General features: G+C 41.9%; 1 protein-coding gene across 1 annotated transcript in view; it reads left to right on the forward strand.

The window, feature by feature from the left end:
- The window catches only part of atad2b (ATPase family AAA domain containing 2B), a 64491-nt gene that overhangs the window by 4579 nt on the left and 37582 nt on the right, over window positions 1-22330 (forward strand). The window contains exons 9-24 of the mRNA XM_005725069.1: window positions 54-155; window positions 244-355; window positions 1380-1495; window positions 1849-2023; window positions 2194-2282; window positions 3030-3189; window positions 4153-4243; window positions 4471-4782; window positions 5456-5612; window positions 6919-7105; window positions 7285-7470; window positions 12696-12831; window positions 14345-14538; window positions 14624-14783; window positions 17296-17418; window positions 19199-19327. Coding sequence (XP_005725126.1) covers window positions 54-155; window positions 244-355; window positions 1380-1495; window positions 1849-2023; window positions 2194-2282; window positions 3030-3189; window positions 4153-4243; window positions 4471-4782; window positions 5456-5612; window positions 6919-7105; window positions 7285-7470; window positions 12696-12831; window positions 14345-14538; window positions 14624-14783; window positions 17296-17418; window positions 19199-19327 — 2429 coding nt within the window. The remainder of the gene's footprint in view (window positions 1-53; window positions 156-243; window positions 356-1379; window positions 1496-1848; window positions 2024-2193; window positions 2283-3029; window positions 3190-4152; window positions 4244-4470; window positions 4783-5455; window positions 5613-6918; window positions 7106-7284; window positions 7471-12695; window positions 12832-14344; window positions 14539-14623; window positions 14784-17295; window positions 17419-19198; window positions 19328-22330) is intronic.

Consider the following 22330-nt stretch of genomic DNA (forward strand, 5'->3'; position numbering starts at 1 on the left):
ATGTCAGTGCGGAGTGATACAATTCTGACTCTTGATTTGTCACGCCTCTCCAGAGTGAAGAAACACGCCATTCACAGCAGTGACACCACCTCATCTTCTGATGAAGAACGCTTTGAGCGCAGAAAAAGCAAGAGCATGACTCGGGCCAGGAACAGGTGCTGGCTGCTGCCTTCTTTCTTCTTCCCTCAGTGTTTTTAACTACTCGGTTGTACTCACTTATTTCACTTGAATTTGTTGCAACAGGTGCTTGCCCATGAATCTGACGGCTGAAGACCTGGCTAGTGGGGTGCTGCGTGATCGAGTTAAAGTGGGTGCAAGCTTGGCTGATGTGGATCCAATGAACCTTGACCCTTCAGTGAGTGAAAATACTCCCAAGTTCCAAAACAATAATAGAACACAGTTTAGCCTGAATACTTGGGTTCATCAAAATTATTAGACAAAACTAAACGACCCACTGTTTAGTTTTGGAACGGTCAATTATTAATACATAAAAAAGAAATTTTCTGAGTTAAAATGTGACCTGTTATGCTTTTCCTTATTTAAAGTGGTGGATTGCCATATTAAACATAGCCAAAATTTCCATTAAAGAGTTCAGTGTATGGACACACTTAGAATGTACTTCAGGCTGCTCTAATAGCCCTTTTCCACTAGCATCTACTGGACTAAACGGGACTCGACTCTTTTCGGTGGTTTTCCATTACAATTAAACATCACAAAATGTGTGTGCGGTCGTTACAGCCGTGTCCCGAAAGTCCTCTGACGTCATTTGTATGTAATGCGAATGGAGGGCGTTGAGATGATGGTATACCCGCTGCTCGGTGTGGGTTTTCGTCAGACTTGGGGACCACGGTGTTGTTTTCCTTTAGGCATTTCCCTAAATAATGGGGCTTTAGATTTTTGTGAAGGAGATGCTCTCATGACTCATCGAGTGATGCCACTGACTAACCAATCAGTAGAATGCAGGCTGTTGACGTCTCATTTTTGGATTGCCTCAGAACGCTTGGAAACGCGGCTGAGTAGGTACTAAAATACCTGGTACTGGGTACTATCACCTAATGGAAAACCCGAAAAACCGAGTCGAGCCATTCCCAGTTGAGCCGAGTAAATACTAGTGGAAAAGTTCTATAAATATCCCATACAATTTTCTTTTTCTACTCTTGGGTCTGTATGATGTCAGGGAGGGGGGATATCCTTCATTTGTTCAGCTCGATCTCTGAGCACAGAAACTCCACCGTGTGATTTTCAAATCTTTTGTTTGCAAGAAAGAGCCCACTAGAAGAAAGGTGGCTTAAAGTCAGGAAGAGAGGTACAGCGCTTGCTTCCGACATTGGATAAACTGACTTAAAATATGTCTGTGGTTGTGTGTGTCTTCTCCCTAGGTAAGATTTGACAATGTGGGTGGTCTTAGTAATCACATACAGTCACTAAAGGAAATGGTGGTATTCCCTCTGCTGTATCCTGAGATCTTTGAGAAGTTCAAGATTCAGCCTCCCAGGTGAGAACGTACTGCAAGAATATAAGGTTATTCAGTTCCAATTTATGCTGTGTTTTCTAGGGAAAAAAATGGGATCGTTACTTTAATGATGACATTATATTTATGCCTTTTGTGCACGATAAAAGAAGTGTAAGCACTATTTGAAGTTGGTTAAGGGAGCATAAAATTGAGTTATCCCAACAATTTACAGCTTGAAGTACTATTAACATCAAATATTGATCAACCACAGGGTGAAAATTTCCTTTATGTAAAAAATCTCTAAAATGTAGTCATTTTAGAGATGAATCTAAAAAGTGGTGAGCTGTAATTATCACATAAACTAAGGTCCTATTCTCCCCCTGTTCTTTTTTTAGAGGGTGTTTGTTCTATGGCCCACCAGGCACAGGAAAGACCCTGGTTGCGCGAGCTCTTGCCAATGAGTGCAGTCATGGTGACAGGAAGGTTTCCTTCTTCATGAGGAAAGGAGCCGACTGCCTCAGCAAGTGGGTTGGTGAATCAGAACGGCAGCTACGCCTGCTCTTTGACCAGGTAAACCACTGCAACAGCACTCTGATGAGGTGGAAGACATTTTTTTGATTCTGATGGCATGTTTTCAGTTCTTCTAGTTCTTTGTACTTAAACACAGGTAAAGCTAAGGAGTGTAATCATATATTGAGTTAAGTAAGCTTGACTTTGGTCCTGTGTGTGCTTTTGACCAGGCTTACCTTATGAGGCCATCCATAATTTTTTTTGATGAGATTGATGGTTTGGCTCCTGTTCGCTCCAGCAAGCAAGACCAGATACACAGGTAAGGCCAATGTCATTTTCAAAGATGCACAGCTGCTTCATGTAAATGTAAAATGCCTAACCTATACAACACTGCTGCACATTAGCAGCAGTGGCATGTCTCTGCATGTGCAGTTCCAAACTGCTGTCTTTTTAACTACCAATAGGTGGCGCAGTTTTGCTAAAACTGCTGGCATTGTAGCTCCAATTGTAAATTAAATTTACTGGATATCTATTTTCCTGCTTGAATTTGAGTTTCATTTGAGCCTTGGTCACAGTAGTAGTGGAAATCAGGAGACCTTCATTTCTGATTTAAACCACTGAATCTGAACTGTGCGTGGGTTAAGAGCCCTTTCACGTAAACACAGTTTGAAGTTGAGCCTTGCTAAACAATTGCCTGCTAGAAAATTAAATATTTGTAACTGTGAAGAGTGCCATTTAAACCAGTGAAGAGTGTGTATGCTCTCTTTTTTCATCCATGCTGCCACGCTTTAGTCAACAGAGCACAAGCACAGTTGCTCTTTGCACCACACTATTTTATTCAGTATGGCTGTTTAATGGACCAAATCTTTGTACCATTTGCAAAAATAAAACCTTGTTAATTTAGGTTGTACCAACTCGTGACCCGTATCAGTATTGATTCAAACAGTATTTGGCTCTTGCATGAAGGTTTGCGTATAATGTTTTAGAGCCATGCATGTAGAAAATTGAATTTGTTGTTCTATAACTGTCTGGCAGCTTTTGTAATTGCCTCCTTTTCTCTGTACAGTTCTATTGTATCAACTTTGCTGGCCTTGATGGACGGCTTGGACAGTCGAGGGGAGATAGTGGTCATTGGTGCTACAAACAGACTTGACTCTATCGACCCGGCACTCAGGAGGCCTGGACGCTTTGACCGGGAGTTTCTGTTCAGCCTGCCCGATAAGAAGGTGAGAAACATCAATACTGTATACAGTGGAAGTGTGCGCACAGTTGTTTCAATGACACCCAGCTGGAGATCGAAAATAATGCAAACATAATTAGTCTCTTACTCATAAGTCCTGTGACAAAATTGGTACACACAGCCCGCTGGCTATTAAAAATCTCCTGTTTTTTTTTCTCTTCATCCTCAGTGTTTGATGTTTTGAGTTAAGCATGTGGCAAAGCAGATGCTCATTAGCTTTCTAGAAAATTAAAATTGAGTCTCAGAAGTTAAATTTTTTTTTCCATACGTAATTGCTTTATTTAGCTCTTAGAGGGCGGGAAGCATAAAACAATGTTGCGTGTGAGTAAAAGTGACAGTGAATCAGATGACCAGAACAGTGCAGGTGACTCCTCCCCATCGAGTCTGTCTAATGGGTCGCCTTGCATCGTTTGTCCACACAGTAGGATCACTGGTAATCAAAGGCTAATCTGCAAGCCAGTGGTGGCTTCTCACCGGTAGTAAGCTCTGAATGATTAGAGGATGGGGGAAAAAACACTCTCTCTTATGCAAAAGCGAGTCTTTTTACATGTTTTAGTTCTGCTATGTTGCCCAAGCTAGACAGCTTCATGAAATCCATCTCAATGATGCCAGTTGAATAGAAAGGTAGATATGATGAAACATGATGAAAACTCTCGCACTTTATTCACGATAAAAACCACTTTGTTCTCATTGCCCGATCATCAAAGCGGAGTCCTGTGGAGATGTTGCAGTGAATTGTAGGGTGTAGCTTTGGCAAACGTTTCAGCTGAACTCATTCACTCACTTGGCTCTGTTTTGATCTTTCTCATTATGTTGTCAGTTCTAGATAGGGTGAAGGGTGCTTATGGTGTATTTATGGTGTGTTTTTCTGGGTTTCTTACCTCATGTTTTTGCTCCTTGTGTTTTATTTATCTGGGTTTTTTTTCCCTATTCACTACTCTCTCTTCAGGCCAGAAAGCACATTTTGGAGATCCACACACGGGACTGGAATCCCAAATTGTCTGAGCCATTTTTAGATGAACTTGCAGAAAAATGTGTCGGTAAGAGTGATGTTTAAGTATAAAACATTATGCCAATTTTGAAAGTGACTGCAGTGTGTAGCTTTACTTTAAAGCTCCAGGTGTTCGGGTAGAACAATAAAAGACAATTGAAAAATTTTCACCATGAAGTGGCAGCAGCTCACGGTGGCTGTGCCAAAAGAGCCAGCGTAAAACCCTAATTAGGAAAACAAATGATTCACTAAGCTTTGTTGTTCTCTTTCTTACAGGCTACTGCGGTGCTGACATCAAAGCACTTTGCACAGAGGCAGCCTTGATGGCGTTGCGCCGCCGCTATCCCCAGATCTATGGCAGCAGCGTCAAACTGAAGCTGGACGTCGCCTCTATCGTCCTGGGGCCTGGCGACTTCAGCAAAGCAATGAGGACAATTGTCCCAGCCTCCCAGAGGGCTTTGGCTCCCCCAGGCCGAGCCTTGTCCCCAACCCTCAGGCCCCTGCTGGCCACTTCTTTCTCCTTGGTGCTGAAAGCTCTGCTCCGAGTCTTCCCCCATGCTCAGTGTACTGACAGGGACAACACACACGGTAGGCGTCTGGAACCCAGGCACCTGTGGTTTCAATTCTATCATGTGTTTTCCTTTTCTTGCTGCTGTTTTTCCACTGTCACTCTTGCTCTTATCTCTCTTGCCACCTGTCTCTCTTGTTAGTTTGTTTTTCCTGTTGGTACTTTGTAGTATTTGATTATCTCTATCTCGTTCCCCAACCTTATTACCAAAGTGCTTTGTATCGCCCTCACACAGTGAACATAGAATCTGTAGTGAAACATCTCCCCTGTGTATGCAGAAGTGATGGCACAGAGATTGGATAACTAGTCATCCTGTGAGCGCTTCAATAACTCAACTCCCACTCCAGTCAACTGAAGACTGTTTACAGCAGATTAGGCTCGATGCAATACTCGACCAGTTGGAGATTGCTTGCAGGAATCATACTTCTAAAAGCCATTAATGACATGAAAATCCCATAGCTGTGCATGATGTCAAATGGCCTAAACATCTCTAACTAATAAGCAGATTTGCTTTTCTTTTTCTTTAAATTTAATTTTCTTGTTGAATTTGCTTCATTAACATCAGCAGCAGTGCTACTTTCAGGATTAAACTTTTCAGAAACAATTTTTTATGTACCCCTTTGCCATCAGTACACTGAGTAAAGCCAGGAAAAGTGAGTAGCCACATGTGTACATGATCAATGTTCCTCACAGTGCTAGGCGGTGACAATCATCTGCTAGAAGAGGACCTGTATAGCGACGATGACAATGAGGAAGGCTCTGCTTCCATTTATGAAGTCCAGCCTGCTGCATCCCCAAAGAGTCAGCTCACCTCTTCTGCAATGCACAGACCCTTCCTCCATTTCTCCTCGTGAGTTCACCAAAGATGGCTTTTATGTGCTTTTTTGTGCAAAGGCGCTGCTTATGTGTCATAACCAACAGATGGAATGAATGTTGTGTCAGAAAAAAACATCTTTTATCACAAGACTGCATTTAAGACCTACTCAGATAAAAAAACTTCAGACTGCTCTACAGAACTGCATTTTCTAACGCTGAAGTTACAATACAACAAACAGGTGCTATCGGTTCTCATTTTCGCCATTTAATTCGTGCTACAATAGCTCCAGTGAGCCTTGAAATACTGCTATCTCCTTAGATGAAGGCAACCTCTAAGGCAACAAATATACAGTTGTTCCACTGGGAGTATTTATTAACAATCCTCAGCTGTAGAGTCAAAGGGGTTAGATCATAGGAGAGGATGAAAGAGGAAACAGAAGGTGAAAAGACGACTCACAAACCAGAATTGCTATTGCACCTTCTATTTAGAAATGTAGACGGGCAAAGGAAATAAACCGATCAAGTACTTGGCCTTTGACTTTCCGTTAACTTGAACTATTTGATAAACACATTAAGCACTTATCAAGCTTCTTGCTTTCAAGCTGTATAAAATTTGCTCGCACTGTGTGTTAGATGCACATAGGAAAAGCCCCTGAAGGCATGTCTAGATTTGTAGATTAATGGCACCTACTGGATTGAATGCAGGCAAAGCCATGCTTAAGTGGCTTATTGGCGTTGTTATCAAACAGCTGTGCTGCAGTAGGACAGATTTTGTCAGAACTCTGTTTCAAAAACATGTCTCCTCGAGGTTGAGTACAGATAACAATTACTGCAGAAGTAGAACTCATGTAACTCTGAGATAAGGGAGGAGTCCCAGTCATTTTTGCCTTCAAAAAAGCCATCAAGTAAAATGCAGAGCAGGATTACTAAGATTGTGCTCCCACACAAACCTTGAAAACAACAATAAGCTGCTGCAAGCGGGCATGTTGCCTTGTGCGTGCACATGTGCACAAGTAATGTGTTCACAGCTGGGTGTTTGCAAAACCATACTGAATTCCTGTTGTTTTTCCTCTGACCACTCTTCTTCACGTGTGGCTTATTTTTCTGCATCACTTGTGTGTGGGATTGCTTTTACACCAAATGCCAAAGATTCATTGCAATTAAAAGCAACTCTTACAGACTCGGACTAAGCTGTAGCTTTTACAGTGAGTGCACAAAAGTAAAAAGAGAACAATAGGGCTTCTGCTGTGACGAGGCTTTTTAAATGACTGGAGGACTGTTGTACTGCACTCATATAGTGATAGATGATACACTAACTGTGAACTCCCATCTGCCTCTAGCTCTGCCCTCCAACAGCCCACAGCATACAGGCCTCGTCTGCTCCTGGCAGGGGCCCCGGGCTCAGGACAGAGCTCCCACTTGGCCCCTGCCTTGCTGCACCACCTGGACAAGCTACCAGTACACCGCCTGGACTTGCCCACTCTCTACTCCGTTAGCGCCAAGACGCCAGAGGAGTCCTGTGCTCAGGTAAAGCGCAAACGCATACCGATGCACTGAGAAGGTGCAGACATGTATTTATTTAACTGAAGTTGTTTTACTGTGAGAACAAAATTTGGAGACAGTAGGCAATCTGCTGGCTTCCACAATCTTTATTTCCATTTCTTCAGTTTTAGAAAACATTGTTTGCTTGACCATTTTCCCTGTAGGTATTCCGCGAGGCCCGCCGGAGCGTGCCCAGTGTAGTATACATGCCACATATCTCAGAGTGGTGGGACACAGTAAGTGATACTGTGAAGAGCACCTTCCTCACCCTGCTGCAGGATGTGCCCTCTTTCAGCCCTGTCCTTGTCCTCGCCACAGCTGAAACTCACTACTCAAAGCTGTCAGATGAGGTAGGAACGCACACACGAACACCTGAGCTGACATTTTGAGATTTTCCTGAAGGCTTGCAACCTTTTTTTTTCTTTCATAATATGAAAGAGAAGATTGTTAACCCAGTGTCCTTTTTATGTGGTGTTGGAGGTTAAAGCCTGATTTGAAGGTTTTGTTTTTTTTCCTGTGCTAAGCTGTAATGCTTGTGCAAACAGTGCGTCACAGTAAATGTCATCTGCTTCCACAGTTTTTATCTACTTTTGTTTTGTCACCCGCTGACCGCCACACCTCACCCAACCCTTCAGAGCAGTCAGCTGAGGGGAAACACTGAAACCCTAATCATCAGTCATAATCACTATCGTAACAATCCCCCCTCCCACGGTAACCCAGTCTCCCCACCTCCCCACCCCCTCATCAGGCTTGTCTTTTTTGGGTTACCTTGTTCAACCAGAGATATGAAAAATAAAAAGCAAAAGAAAATAAACATTGTTGATAAAATGAAGGCAACAGAGCCTGCAAAGAATGAAAGACTGGTTCATTTAAAATCAAAACATTTTAAATGTCATTATTTTTTAATTTTAGAACTTCATTTATTGTGCTTGTTTATATTGGATATAGGTTTGTCCCATAGTGAGGGGCATGTAGGAATTTTTTTTTTAATAAAACAAAATTAAAATAATTGCTATATATTGGATATTCTCTGTAGAAAAATGCAAAGCTGATAAGCCTATCAATTGATTCTGTTGGCTGAAGCTAAAACAAAAAACAGACCGGATCTAAATCTGGCAGCACTGACAACAACGCTTGAAGTTCTGTTGCTGATGACACAGACTTTGCTAACCAATGACTGATGAGGGAAAAAAATAGCAAAAAGCCAACAGGGAGTCCTTACTCCCACCCAAACATTCAAGGAAAAATGCTGCAGTTTAGAGCAGTCTGAAAAACCAAATAATCAAGCTTTGTACCCCACACTGTGCCCCAGTCTGCACTGTTTTCTGACTGTAAATGAACATTTAGACTATATGTGTGATGATTAATGGTTGACAGACAGATGAATATTGTTGCTTAACACTTGTGGCTTTATTTACTCTGAGAAAATACTTCATAGCTTGACAGTGTTGACCACTGACATTTTCACTGCTGGAAATTAAATGAGCCCTCATTCTCAGCTGTAGCAACCTTAATGGATTGACTTTTCTTTAAATGATGTGAAGATTGATTTCCTTGAAATATGCTACACTGGAAGTGACATTTCCACTAAGCACTTAAGATAAGCTTTAGTTTGTAGGTGTGTTTTAGCACACATGACTAAATCCATGTTATGGTGTAATCAGTGACATAAATTGACTGAAAGATTATTTATGATAAGCAGGTTTTAAGTTTCTAATAGTTTTCAGACTGCCCTGAGATGACCCTAAATGGTGGTTAAAGCCAGACAAAATGTAAGAAATCAGAAAGTAACTATTTGAAGCTAATGGTATAAAAACTCAGTCATTCCTGCTGCTGCTAGAAATAGTTTCTGTTGCACTACTTATATCTACAGCCTTTCTTTTAAATCCTGCAATGGGAACATAACGAGTACATGAGTTGGTTCCACTGATTGGGAGTATTGTTCAGGCTATTTAAAAGCTTGTTTCATCTACTAATTAGACCTATTTGCTGGATTTGTTTGCTTTATCAATCATTTTTAGGCACGGACATGCCGCAATCTATGGCGCTTTAAGTGATTTGGCTATCTCTGAGAGTGTTGTTTCTCTCTCTGGCACGGAGAACACAGTGACAGCTGCTGTCTCAGCTCCAAGCCTCAGCAGGGAATGGCTAGGATCCCTCCCCAGCCAAAACTGACACTGCAGGCTTGGGTCCAACTACATAATTTCCCTCCCTCCCTTAACAGTCGTTCAGCCTACTAAGATTGACTCCCTTTTCTATAAAAGTAGAAGGAAAATTTGCTCCAGGTTCAACACAAAGAGTGTGGAGGGATGGTGGCATCCCTTAGTATCTTTGCTATCTATCTAGTTGTAACACATTTTGCTGTGTCTTTGATACATTGCTATACTGTTCAAGTGCACAATAACTGTATCAACAGCCTGTAGAGTGTGAATTCTATCCACTGCTGATTGACCATAAAAACATGATTAATAATGCATTGGTAATCTGGTTGCAGTGCCAAGGAGCAATAAATACAGTGTAGTAACACTTATGTCCTGTGAGATGGATGATGAGGCGTAGTGATGTTTGTACAGTGCGTCCTTCAGCCAGACTTGAGTTGCAGCGGTTTTGCTGTTTTGCTGTTCACGCTTGAGGTTGGGCTGTAAAGGCCAGTGTTGGGCGATACGCCGCAATAGCACAGTTACTGATAAGACATTGAAAGTGAACAGCAAATCTCGCCTGCTGCTTCACATTTGCACAACTGATGCATCACCTTGGAAAGAGGGTTTCAGATATCTGACACTGACCTCTTCAATGGTTTCTAAATGCACACTGGCTCTTTTGTGTCATGCACTATTTATGTCTCCAAAAGCAAAATCATCACTGACCATTGTTCCTCAGTTCATGCTAAATCTTCACTTATCAAAGCACAACAGTGTGTGCACTGGCAGAATGAATTGTCACTTCCTATTCATCTATTTTCTTCTGCTTTTCTGGGACTGGGTCACAGTGGCAGCAGGCTAAATAAAGTAAGCCAGCAGAACCTCTCTCTCATCCATGTCGTCCAGCCCTTTTTGGTGATGGCTAAAATGTAATCCCTTTGGCATGTCCTTCCAGTTATTTGTGCCGCTGCCTCTACTGACTCGTTTCAGAGCAAAGGAGCCTCGATTCTTCTCGGAGCTCCTTCAGGATGTGTGAGCTCCTCGCTCTCTTGCTCTTTCAGTAACTACAGAAAACTCATACCAAGCTTGAGAGAGAGTTCATATGTGAGATTCAGAATGCAGTCCAGTGAATGAAAAGCTCCTGCTGATGCGACACATTCACGGTCCATGTTATCACCATCTGGGCTTCAGTGTTCCAGTTATCCATTACTCTTGCAGATTTCTCACTTTTATTCCCTAGATGCCGTGTAGTAGGTAGGGACTTGGGAATTTGATTCAGGTTAGCCAACATGAATGTGATTTTACTAAATAAAGCCTTTAAAGCATTGGAGATGGAGATAAGTGGCTCTATAACCATGAAGTGAAAGAACGGTGATAATGGAAACCTACGTGTCTCTTGTACGCATACACAAACTTTTCATGTGATTCAATTTATAGGTTTGCAAACATTGATTTCCAGCTACAAACTTTGAAAGTTGTTGTGTAAACCAGCTCAAAATCTTAACAACCCTAATCTGAGTCTATAAAGAATAGGTGTCCACTTTTATTTTACAGTCTCTCTAGCCAGTAGGCATTCCCTTTATACTTTCCACCCTCCCTTCCTTTTTAAACATTCATCTGTCTACACATTACTGCTCTCTCTCCTGGTGTTAATACACCTGCAGCCTTTATCATAATAAAAATACTGTGAATCATTACCTGCTGTGTGCTACCTGCACGATCTCTTTCTGGCTCTCCTACTGTTTTTACTCAGTTTCTCCTTTTTTAACCTCTTCTGAGGGGAGAGCAAGCAATTCAGAGAGTGTGTGAAAGAAAGACACCAGATAGCGGTGCAGAGCGAGCAAACATGCCACAACTAAGGGTGAGGATCGATGTGAATGACAAATAGCGGGGGAATTATAAAGAGTAAAGTCGGCGCTTCGTCAGCAGCGGGGCATCCTGTTGGAACTGGTGTTCAGCTCCATCACAGAACTAACTTAGGATACAGCATCCATGTAAATGTACACATTGGCAGGTTATATGATCTTCTGCGTATGACCTGCTGCAGAGGGACTACAGATGCAAATGAGCCCAAGCTAACTAGACATTTATGTTAATATTGTTAATATTGTCCATGGTCCCTTTTCAAATAAAATGAATTAATAATAGGAATTATAATGATGCTCTCACTTGAGGTCTTTTGACTCCAAGCGTGCATTGTATGTGATAATAAAAAGTTCTGCTTCAGGTTAAACATTTGGCTATCAGGGAATGAGGTTATCGTGCTTTTTTTAAAAAAATTTTTTATTTATTTATTTTTAAATACTTACAGTTTAGTCAGTCCTTCTGAATTATACAGGTTGAAACATCAGAACTTACAGGCAGACCAAATTTAGAGTCATTGAAACATTGTTATTGAATCCTGCAGGCTGAGAGGAAAAAATACAAACAAACAACCATTAAAAGAAAACGCATCAAATCAGACCATGTAACTCATCCACTACAGGGTCTCATGTTCAGCACAGTTTTTCCATATCTGTTGTTTTCCATTAAGAAAATTGACTTCAGTTGAATTAAATTCAATCCAATATGAACAGTTTTTATCCATTAAAATCCACCACAGTGCTATTTGTTTTTCTTTTTTTCCAAAACACTGCTTAGCTGTGCACATTCACTGAGGACATCTGTAATACTTCATACATGCATTATATTTAGTAGAGTTGTGGTTGAGAATTTATCAAACACCTTTTAATAGCATTAGTGTTTATTAACCCATTGTTACCCACTCTGATTTGCAGTTTTTGACAGTTAAGATAACCTTTATTATTCCTACAGATGGGAAAGTTGTTGCTTTTATAATATAAGAATTTCCCCACAAGAAATCTGCCGCGTGTTTAAGGCGATGCATTGTCTGCAAACCTTGGACAGTGGGCTGTTTATCAATTGGGTTCTATTAGAAATAACGAGTCCCGTTTTCTTTTTACCTCTTTGGTTTGCAATTTGGACTTAAATATTTTCCATGTTCATTAAGTCCTGTGCTTGGTTTCTGCTGTGCTATTTTGTGCATTAGTTTAATGTAGCGACAGATGAAAAGAGGACTCGCGTCAATGTCATAATTATTATTTATCATTGGCTTCTGTGTTAACAAAAGTGTACATAACAAACTTCAGTGGAAGCAGTTAGTTTGTGCCCCTGATATCAAACTGAAATTAAATTGGCTCAAAGTGGAATATTTTCACATCTCATGAATTCTACTTGGAACAAAAATGAATGAAACAACTGCCTTATAGTGCTCAATGAAAAAGGGCACCTTAGAATAAACATACTAAGTATACCGGCGTGGCAACAAGGTTTGACATGTTCTGTTGGTGAGTCTTTTTCAGAAACACCCTTATTTCTTTTTTCCCTTTTTTAAAAACTCCTTTTTCTTTTCTTTTCTTTTTTGTTAAATACAGGTGAGAAGTATATTCCAGAGGACCTATGGGGAAGTAGTTGCACTGTCCCCTCCGGGAGAAGAGGAAATACGGCACTTCTTCTCTGACCTCCTGTTGGTTCAAGCAGCCAGGCCTCCACCACGCCTCAGGAATGCAGGTATCTATTTATGCATACATAAGTAAATAGCATAATGACTCATTTCTTCTGTCAGTGCTAGAGGGCAGTGTTGGCTGGTGTTGACTGCTTGTATTATTCCCTCTCTAGCTCTGGTTTCGTATTTCAACTCTCCTTTTATTTTGGATTAAATGTAGACTGGAGGAGCAAATGTTATTTGATCGGTATGTTAAAAACGGTCCTTGCGTGTGCGCGTTTGTGTACGTGTGTCCCTAATTCATATTCGCAGATCAAAGCTTTGTTTGACGTTCAGAATTGGTTTAATTTCACCTCGGCAAAAATATGTACAGATGTTAAGGTAATTAGCGTGGTGCACACAGAAGTGTAAGATTGGCCCAGTGTGAAACCTGTGAATCCTGGACATTTCTATTTCTCAGCCACATCAAAATCAGGCCACAGCACCCCTCAATCACATCCCCATCCACCAGTACAATTACCCCCTGCTATTTCCCTACTGCTCAATCTCAGTGTTCCCAAAGTCTACTGTTCCAGTTCAATATGAGAATGCTGTCCACCCGGGCTTTCAAATGGAAATGGTGTCCAGCATTCATCTTTCGATTCCTCATTGATGCAAACCAGGAGGGTCCCCTGCTGTACTCGCTCTGTGCTCTTCAGGGGCTCCTGCCTCTCTAAGACAGCAGTCTGATTTCCTGCAGAGAGGCCAGCAGAAAAGCACAGAGAGGAATTGCTGTGAGAGGGCCCGGCCGCGATTAACCATAATTAGAATCAGGAGTTGGATTGCTGCTGCTGAGTGAAGCGCCCTTAGGTGCTGTATAGCCCTCCTAACGATATGGGCCGATGCCTTGGGCAAGTATGGGCACCTCTAGAGACGAAGGGTGAAGATCTGCTGGCTTTGCTTTATCGCTTCGCCACTGGCCAGAGGCTGTTCTTAGGTGTATTTCAAAACCAGGGGAGTTTTATTTCGTTAGCTTAATTAATCTTTAATCTAGGGATGCACCTTCACTGCTTTTGACATTTATTACTGTTTTTCTTTGGAACAATAATTGTTTTACTGTTTAAATGTCCAAAGAGGGTATGATAAGGATAGACAACTCCAATGAGCTATGAAACTATTATTTATTGACTTTTTCCCCCCCCCCAACAATTTCTTTGTTTCGATGGCATAAAATCAGTAAGAAGCAGGAAAAGGTAACACCTAATTAAAAAAATTGGCATTGGTCAGACAGTTATTTTGTCTCAGCGTATCCTTACATGTTCTTCTTCACTGGACTAAGTTTGTTTGTTGTTTGCAATGGTGCTAAAAGGAAAAGGTCAATAATGACACTGGTGTCTGACTTTAAACCAAAAGATTTTGTTTAGCAGCTTTACTTGTGCTGATAGTTGAGCCAAATCTTTGGTGCTTTGTTGCTAAGCTATAGACGCTCACAGTTCTTAAATGTGTTAGATGGATTTTTTTTGTCTTGCTGGATGGATGGAAGCAGTGTGAAAACTTTATATACTTTATGCACTTTTCTTGCTTTTCCTCCTCAAACAGATAAGTGTGAAGAGGTTCTGCCAGTGGCGGAGGCTCCAGGCCCGAGAGTCCTTTCAGCAGAGGAACAGCGTCGCCTGGCTGAACAGGAGGAGAACACATTACGGGAGCTCAGGCTCTTTCTCAGGGACGTGACCAAGCGCCTGGCCACTGACAAACGTTTTAACATCTTCAGCAAGCCAGTTGACATTGAAGAGGTAGAGTGGAATTGATTTGTGGAGGGACTGACGCCAGCTTTGTCAAACTGTGAATGAGATCACAAACTCAGTGTTTATGTTTCAGGTGTCAGACTACCTGGAGGTGATTAGGCAGCCCATGGACCTATCCACTGTCATGACAAAGATTGACACCCACCAGTACTTGACAGCCAAGGACTTCTTGGTGGACATTGACCTCATCTGCAGTAATGCTTTAGAATACAATCCCGACAAGGACCCTGGAGGTGAGAAGTAGTTGGGCTTGATTATGAATCCACGTACATAAATACAATCTCACCAGCAGGCTGTCACAAATGTAAAATAAAAAATTAACAAACAAAAAAAACTCATAAATAGTCTTGTATTACCAAGGTAGGCTGAGTATATCTGTTCTATCTCATAATTAAGTCACAGATCTTATTTTGATATCAAGCTTTCTATACACCCCTTGGTAGTGAAGCAAATTAGAAAATTTCCCCAAAAGTTGTATAATTATTTAATCCCCAGCTTATTTGTGATATCGTCCCTAAAACTGGCACAATATCTATAGAAAACTCCCAGTGTCCAATTTCCCTTGATGTTATATCAACATATCCAAATAAATATGAGCCTGTGTATCTCTAGTCATGGCTGTGTTCCATTAGACCACCACTGGTGAGTAAAAAGTAATTAGATGTAATACTTAATGACTTAAAAGGAGAGCTTCCAGGCGGTAAAATTGCTTAAATATGGTTTTCTCTAACTTGGAAATTCAAATGCAGTACATACGGCCCCCACTGAAAATAGCATTTCCACAGTGTACTTCATGCTCTGTAGCTGTGGAAGGCTGCATATGCATTAAAATTTAATTTGTCTCCTTTCTTGCAGTTTGAACTGAATTTTACCCCATCCACACTTCATCTCAGCACATTTTCCAGGCTTAGAATGGGCTTTATAAGGATTGGTGGGAAACACTTGTAAACAGAAATATATTTCATTTTCTATACCTTACACATATGTCTGAATTTTGCATGACAGGAAATGTTCTGGGGTGAATAGGTTCATTTAAGTTCAGTTCACAACCACAACACAGCCTCCTCAAGGTGATGTGTTTTATGCAGAATTTACAATTAATATAATATAGCAGTTAGCATTAATATAATATATTATTATATAATTATATTATTGTTGCACCAAATGATTCAAATCTGATATAATGTTTACTGCAGCATGTGGCAGGCCTGCGTTAAAACATTCACTTAAAATTGCTGTTTTAATTCTTGCCTTGTGTGTTTAGCTGCCTCGGCACCCTTGCTAGAATATAGCTGCCCGATACTAATGGGAAGCAATTCTCTGCCCAAAGGAATAAATCATATCTCTGTCTTTGCAGCCGAGGTCCTGGGTCATTTGTTGGAATGCAGGGCCTACAAATGATACACTAAAGGGAAAAAAAATTGCAATTAGGCAATTTAATAAAGAAGACTAACGAAGCATCTTGTCTGCTCACCCTGTGCTTGGTCCAGGGAATATGGCCCAGACCCTGCACAATTATGCTGCTTGGGAAGTTCTCCACCAGCTCTCCTAGTGCTTGGGAAAGAACCTCATTATCCCTCTGTGGTCTGTTTGTCCTTGTCCTTCACACTGAATTTAGCGTAAAGTCCTCCACGTCCAGTCATGTTGGTTTGCTTGCTTTATACCTCCCCACCTGGCTAAATAATTTGTTTAAAAATTGGGATATCTCTGTGCTCCACAGTACGACTCAGGGTTAGAAATACTCTTTAGCTGATTGGGTGAAATGGCAATAACAACCCTTTAACTATAAAGGAGCACTAAAGCAACAGAGTTGCATGTCAGTCCGTCCCTGACAGTTTTAGATGGGGAGGTTAGTCCATGAAGTTGCAGATGAGCTCTTGGCATCCCACCTGGCCTTTGACATTTGGGCTCATGCACGTGCATTTTTTCCCCTTATAATGCACGTGCATGAGCATACTGTGAGACGTGCTCTGTCAGTAGAAAAACACACACACATGCACCCAAATTGCCTCCATTGCAATTAAGCAGCAATCCTCCAATTAGACAAGGGAAGCTGGCAGATTGTGACCTCTGTGCCACTCTATGCCTGAACTCTTCTCCCACTGCCTGCTGTAATGAGAGACGGCCTGTTTACAGAGACTATGCTTTTAGCCTGCCTCTGCAGCTCTGCCTTTATTTTCCCTCCATGGATGCAGAAGCAGGGGGAAAGGAGGATTTAATAATGCTGTGACACATCTAAAGGGAACAAGGCCTGGAAGTTATAAAGGTGTAAGGACTGTGAGAGATAATGAGTGTGCATTTTAAAAATATTTCTCTTTGTATGTGCAATATACATGGTTGTGTGTGCATATAATGCACCCAACTTTGTCTTAAATGTTTGAAGTAGTGGCATTCCTGCTTTCATGTCTGCAGTTCTGCCCACTAACATTTCTCACTAAAGCCAGCTCTATCCTTTCGTTGGTACTGTGAGAAAATTCTACACTCCCCTTTCTCACAGATACAGTGGAATGGGTTAGGCTTTCTATTGACTCTTTGCTTTGCCTGCTCGTTAGGGTATGGAGAGCATGCTTTCATGATGGGAGGCAAATGAATATTTAAAATGCCATACCAGAGATTTGGGTAGATGTCTGCACTATGTTCTCAGCATGTCTCTGAACATATGGCACATGAATGCAGCCCTATACAGAAAGCTGTGGTTTGTGTGTTTCTTCATTTGTGTTGTTTTGTCGTCTCCTCCCTTCTCAGACAAGGTGATCAGGCACAGAGCGTGCAGTTTAAAGGACACAGCCCATGCCATATTCGCTGCTGAGCTGGACCCTGAGTTTGATCGCATGTGTGAAGAGATTAAGGAGGCGCGCAGGAAGAGGGGTAAGAACTTCATTTAAATGGAGAAGGGGGGGGTTGCTGCAGATCCAAACATCCTAAATTAGCTGCTTATAAAAAAAAAAAAGAAGACAGTTTTTCCAATGTGATCATTTTAATAACTCTTACTCCAGTATTTTGTTAGGAGTGTTTTGCTGCGTTTCATTATATTGTTGTGTCAGCTGACTAATGATGACACTTAAAAGTACAGTTTGTTTATCTAAATATCTAAATATTTTGGGAGAATATTCAGGCTGAGCTCAATAATGAACTCAAGCCAGTTAATGTTAGCTGTGTGGTTCCCAGCCTGTCTGCTCCCCCCCCTCCCCCTCTCATCTGGAAAGTCTTTGATAGATTCTTTCAGAGAATAGAAATTTGCTTTTAGGAAGAAAATCTGTAGGGTAGCCCAGCAGTACTTGATGGAGCAGTCAGTTTTTAGTGCAGAGTATGTGGCACAAAAAGGAGTGGCGCCTCAGGCTCCAGTGTTTCAGACAGTACCTTCTGTGCTAGCTGTCTGCCTGACGCTCCATATTTGTACACTCACCAAACAGCCCCAAGCAGTGCTGGGTGGACGGAGGGTAAATCTAAATTAGGCTTATGCACATAGAAGCACACAGGCAACGCAGTAATATGATGTGTTTTATGTATGCTGTCAAATACTGAGCACAAATCTGTATAATCTTGTTTAAATATTCCGATTGCTTTACATGCCCACGTGGGAGTTAACATTAATTAACAACATTTTGTACAAAGAGCACAGCACACTTGTTACATTCCTCTTAGTAATGTAAGCCATGACCAGATTGGGCTACAAATCATATCTGTGTGGGCATATGCCAACAGAAAAAACAGGATATGTTCAGTCCTTGCACTGACTTTTTCTAGAAATGGACACAAAACTGCTCTTGAAGCTGAGGTTATCTTCCATCTTCGCCTCTCAAAGTGATGCGACTGCCAGGGAACTGCACAAGAAGACCAAATTTCTCATATAAAATATAATCTGAAGTATGCACAGAGGTCTTATTGACATCAGCCACAGAGGCCTGACAGTTTTTTTGTCAAGCAAAAAAAGCCAATTTTCAGAAGTCACCCTGTTTCTTTTGATTTCCTCTTTTAGCAACTAAAAGCACAGGATGCTAAATGAATATTGCAGGAGCAGAAGTCAATTGCCTGAGAGGAGGAATACAGCAGTGTAAATATTTAATCTTCCAGTCAAGGTCCTGCTATAAAGCTATCAATTAGCCCAGCACTGCATGATGTCCAGCTGCAGCGGCGTTCAAAACCCACAGTGCGTCCGGGGGTGGGTGGGGGTTCCTCCCCCGTGACAAGATGAAAGGAGTTGTGATAAATTTGGCTAAAAACTTAAATATCGCCGGATGTTAGAGTTGAAATGTCTCATTTTCAGGGGCTTGCATGTCTCTACACTTCCAGTTCTGTTTTTTTATTCCTGTCATACTCGAGCTCCGGGTGAAACATAACCATTGCAAATTATATCTTTGTAGTTTTAATATTAATGTGTGTGCTGAGTGACACACAGTTGTACTTCACTCGGCATATCACAACCCTTTGGTCATCTTTGTGTGTCACATCACATTTTTATCAATGTCTGCCAACGTACCTTCATAGCCTTTTGGTGTTTTATTCTCACACACACGCTGACATAATATACTGCCAGCAGCGTGTTTCAGAAGTGCTTTTCGTGTTTACACACACCGAACTGCACACGCACACAAAGCACAAAGAGTATTGTCCATTGTCGGTAACTGATCCTCTGTGGGCACCGCAGACCTTCTGACGCCGGCTCAGCTGTCAGCGGTTCCGGGTGCTGGTGCAACCAGGAAGCACCACAGTGCGGGAGAGGAGCAACCCAGGAGCAGCACTCAGGGTGATGCCACTGAGAAACATTGCACCACTAGTGAGTATTTATGCAATCTTTTAGACCACACACATTCCCACAACGGGGGTGGAAGATGAGCTCAACAGGCTGATCATGCACACGCTTGCCTTGTAGTGTCAAGCAAATGCAGAAAAAACTCAGATTCTCTCCAAATACTGCGAGCCTTTCTGCTCGACTCGCATTCACTCAAAACTTTTGACTCTCCCAAACACAGCAGCCAGCAGCTGTGTCGTACTGCAACAGAATACCAGATGTATGTGATTCTCAACACACACACACCCCACACCTGGCTCCTCACACACACACATACATTTCTCAGCAGTGCAGAAGCAACACAGTGAGCAGCCTCATTAGCAAGGCTGCTCTCTTCTAACCATTCAGAACATGACCACGCCACAGAGCAATTACATGCCCACCTGTGGCAAACGGCAGGTGCCTAAAGGTGAAGGGAGGGCCGGGAATGGATGGGGGGCAGACTAATGAGGCTGTTACCTTTTTACAAATCAAAGGTAAGCAGATTATGCAAGTAATCTGAAAAGATGTTCTCTAGCATTTACCTGGATAGGGTAAGGGAAGACTGAGATGCTAGCCAAAGGGTCTTCTGCAGCCATGAGATCAACAGAAAATGAAAAATTTAGAGATCACTTTGAGACCCTCGCTTCTTTATAAAACTACATCATTACATAATGATGGTTAATTATCTGAGATGATCAAATTTAATGACTGAAGTGGTAAAAGCTATTTAAAATGCTCTGTTGTGGCTTTTTTTGTGTACCTGTGTAGTGCACCAGTCCAACACTAGGTGGTGCTTGTCTCTCATGAGAGTTTACCTAAAGGAACCCCTACTGTGTGAGTAAACCATGCGTTCTCTGAGGGAGATGGTGCCCTCTTGAGAGTGGAGGGCATCTTTTTTTGAACGGCAAACATCTGAGAACTCAAGCTCACTGCAACTCATCAGGTTCTGTTAAAGCCAAGAGTAACAGTTTGATAGTGTGGAGGTGAAATGTGCAGATTAATGTTCACCTAAACAGCAGTTCAGGGTTAACTAATGAAGCTTTGGTAGAAGACTTTAACATCACACTCCAACACAGTCCTGTTTCCACCCCCTTTTTTTTTCTTCCAATGTAGCACTGGAGAAGTGGAAACAAAAATATGTTATATTAGCCAGATTATTCATATTTTAAATAATCTCCAAATTGCTGCCTGTTGTATTGCATCACATGATATTATGCAAGTGTATTTAGTCATAAGTTGATTGCTAATAACAATTATTTGCAACATTTTAAGTAATATAATCTGTAAATAATCCAAACAAATCAGTGGCAAAGTGAAAGAAGGGTCTAATTTATTAATCTGCACAGACCTTTTTTTTTCTTTGATAACAGGTGACAGCCAGCTGTATGTGCTACCTTTTAGCTGCAGTCTTTATCTATGACGCTAAATGTCACAGATACTAACCAGCAATTTAAAAGCTCTTGGGAGAGTCGTTATCAGCCTCCACCAGAGACTTAATTAATTAGGCTAACTCAGGTGATTAATTGGTGACATTGGCAGCCAGTTCTCACCTGGTGCACCTCAGCAAGGCAGCTATTAGGCTAATTGAACCAGTTATGTGCCGAGATATAACAAAGCCACATAACAAAGGAATGGAACATCAGCTGGAAGAGATGCCAGAGCTGAAGAATCGTTCCTGAAATTGCACCCACTTCAGCCAGGTCATTCTGGGGTTATTACCTTTCCCCTGTTCTTCTGTGGAAGGGCAGGACACTTGAAGGTCAAAGTTATCCTCGATCATTACCTTCCGGGGATAGAGCCTATCTGGAGCTCTTTGGGCATCTGCAGCTCTATAGGGCTTTTATCTGGGCCACCACTCTCCCTCTCCTTCCATCCCTCTTTTCTGTTTGCCTGAAGCGGAGAATTGCCCATGACAGTCAGATATAACAGAGTGGTAGCAGGGATGCAATGCACTATTTGAAAGCATGGAGAAAGTTACGTAGAAAGCTTTTTGAAAGGCTAGCGGTATTTCTGATTCAGGTGTTAAAAGCAGTTTGGGTAGATAAGCCGAGTCGTTGAGAATGTAGATGGTGGGCGGGCAGCTGCTGCTACCAGCCCTCTCAGGGTTAGTAAGATGGGAGACCTTGCTGCTGTTAATGCACAAGGAAATGTGAAGGGCGATGGGGTTTCCATTAGAATCCATGGGTGGCTTTGTGATAGTTTCTCTGCTCCCCTCTCCTGGCCCTTCTTTTCTCACCCTCTCCCTTCTCCTGCCACCCCCTCCCAGGAGAAAAACCAAGGCCCATTACCTGGGCCAAAGGCTGGGTTCATTCATAGTGCATCACCACCAGCATTGGGTTCATGTGGAGTGCCTTCCTTTCATTCATAATTTAGCCCCCTGTTTTCCTGATTCACCGATGACTGTTTTACAAGCTAAATCAGCAGGGTTTCTTTCTGTGACCATCACAAGACAGCTGTTGATTAATTGCTTAACTGAACTGCAGTTTTTGATTATTCTCTCTTGCTTTGTCTCAAGTGGCCGGCTACATTTTCACTTTGGCAAAGACTAAACTCGGTCTGTTTTGTTGGCACGGTTCACCAGTGCTTTTCTTTTGCTACTTATGAAGATTGTCCTATTCAACTGTTGAACCGTTTGTGGAAGACAAGAGTAATGATGCAGATGCTGCATAATGTGTCCTCCGCGTCACTCAATGGCACGCCCAAGGCAACAGCCACCCGGCTGCATTCATGGAGATGGAACACTGCTGCGCCTTGCCTCTCCCCAAGCCTGGTATCACAATAAACAGGCAGATCCTCTCTCCATTGCCAATGTCAATCCATCATAAGACCTTGATGGGGTATTTTAAAGTCACAATAAACACTCCTTTTACCTCAGGCTGAAGTAGTCACTGCATAAAAGGATGGCCTGAATTTTGGCTCAAAGGGACAGCAGGCACGCAGCTTGTGATTTGCTGTGATGGTTGCAGCGCACAAGGAAATAGGTTAATAGAAGGGCACTCTGTTTCA

The sequence above is a fragment of the Pundamilia nyererei genome, unplaced genomic scaffold (assembly GCF_000239375.1).
Source record: "Pundamilia nyererei isolate P.nyererei 1_Seehausen unplaced genomic scaffold, PunNye1.0 scaffold00013, whole genome shotgun sequence".
Classification (NCBI taxonomy): domain Eukaryota; kingdom Metazoa; phylum Chordata; class Actinopteri; order Cichliformes; family Cichlidae; genus Pundamilia; species Pundamilia nyererei.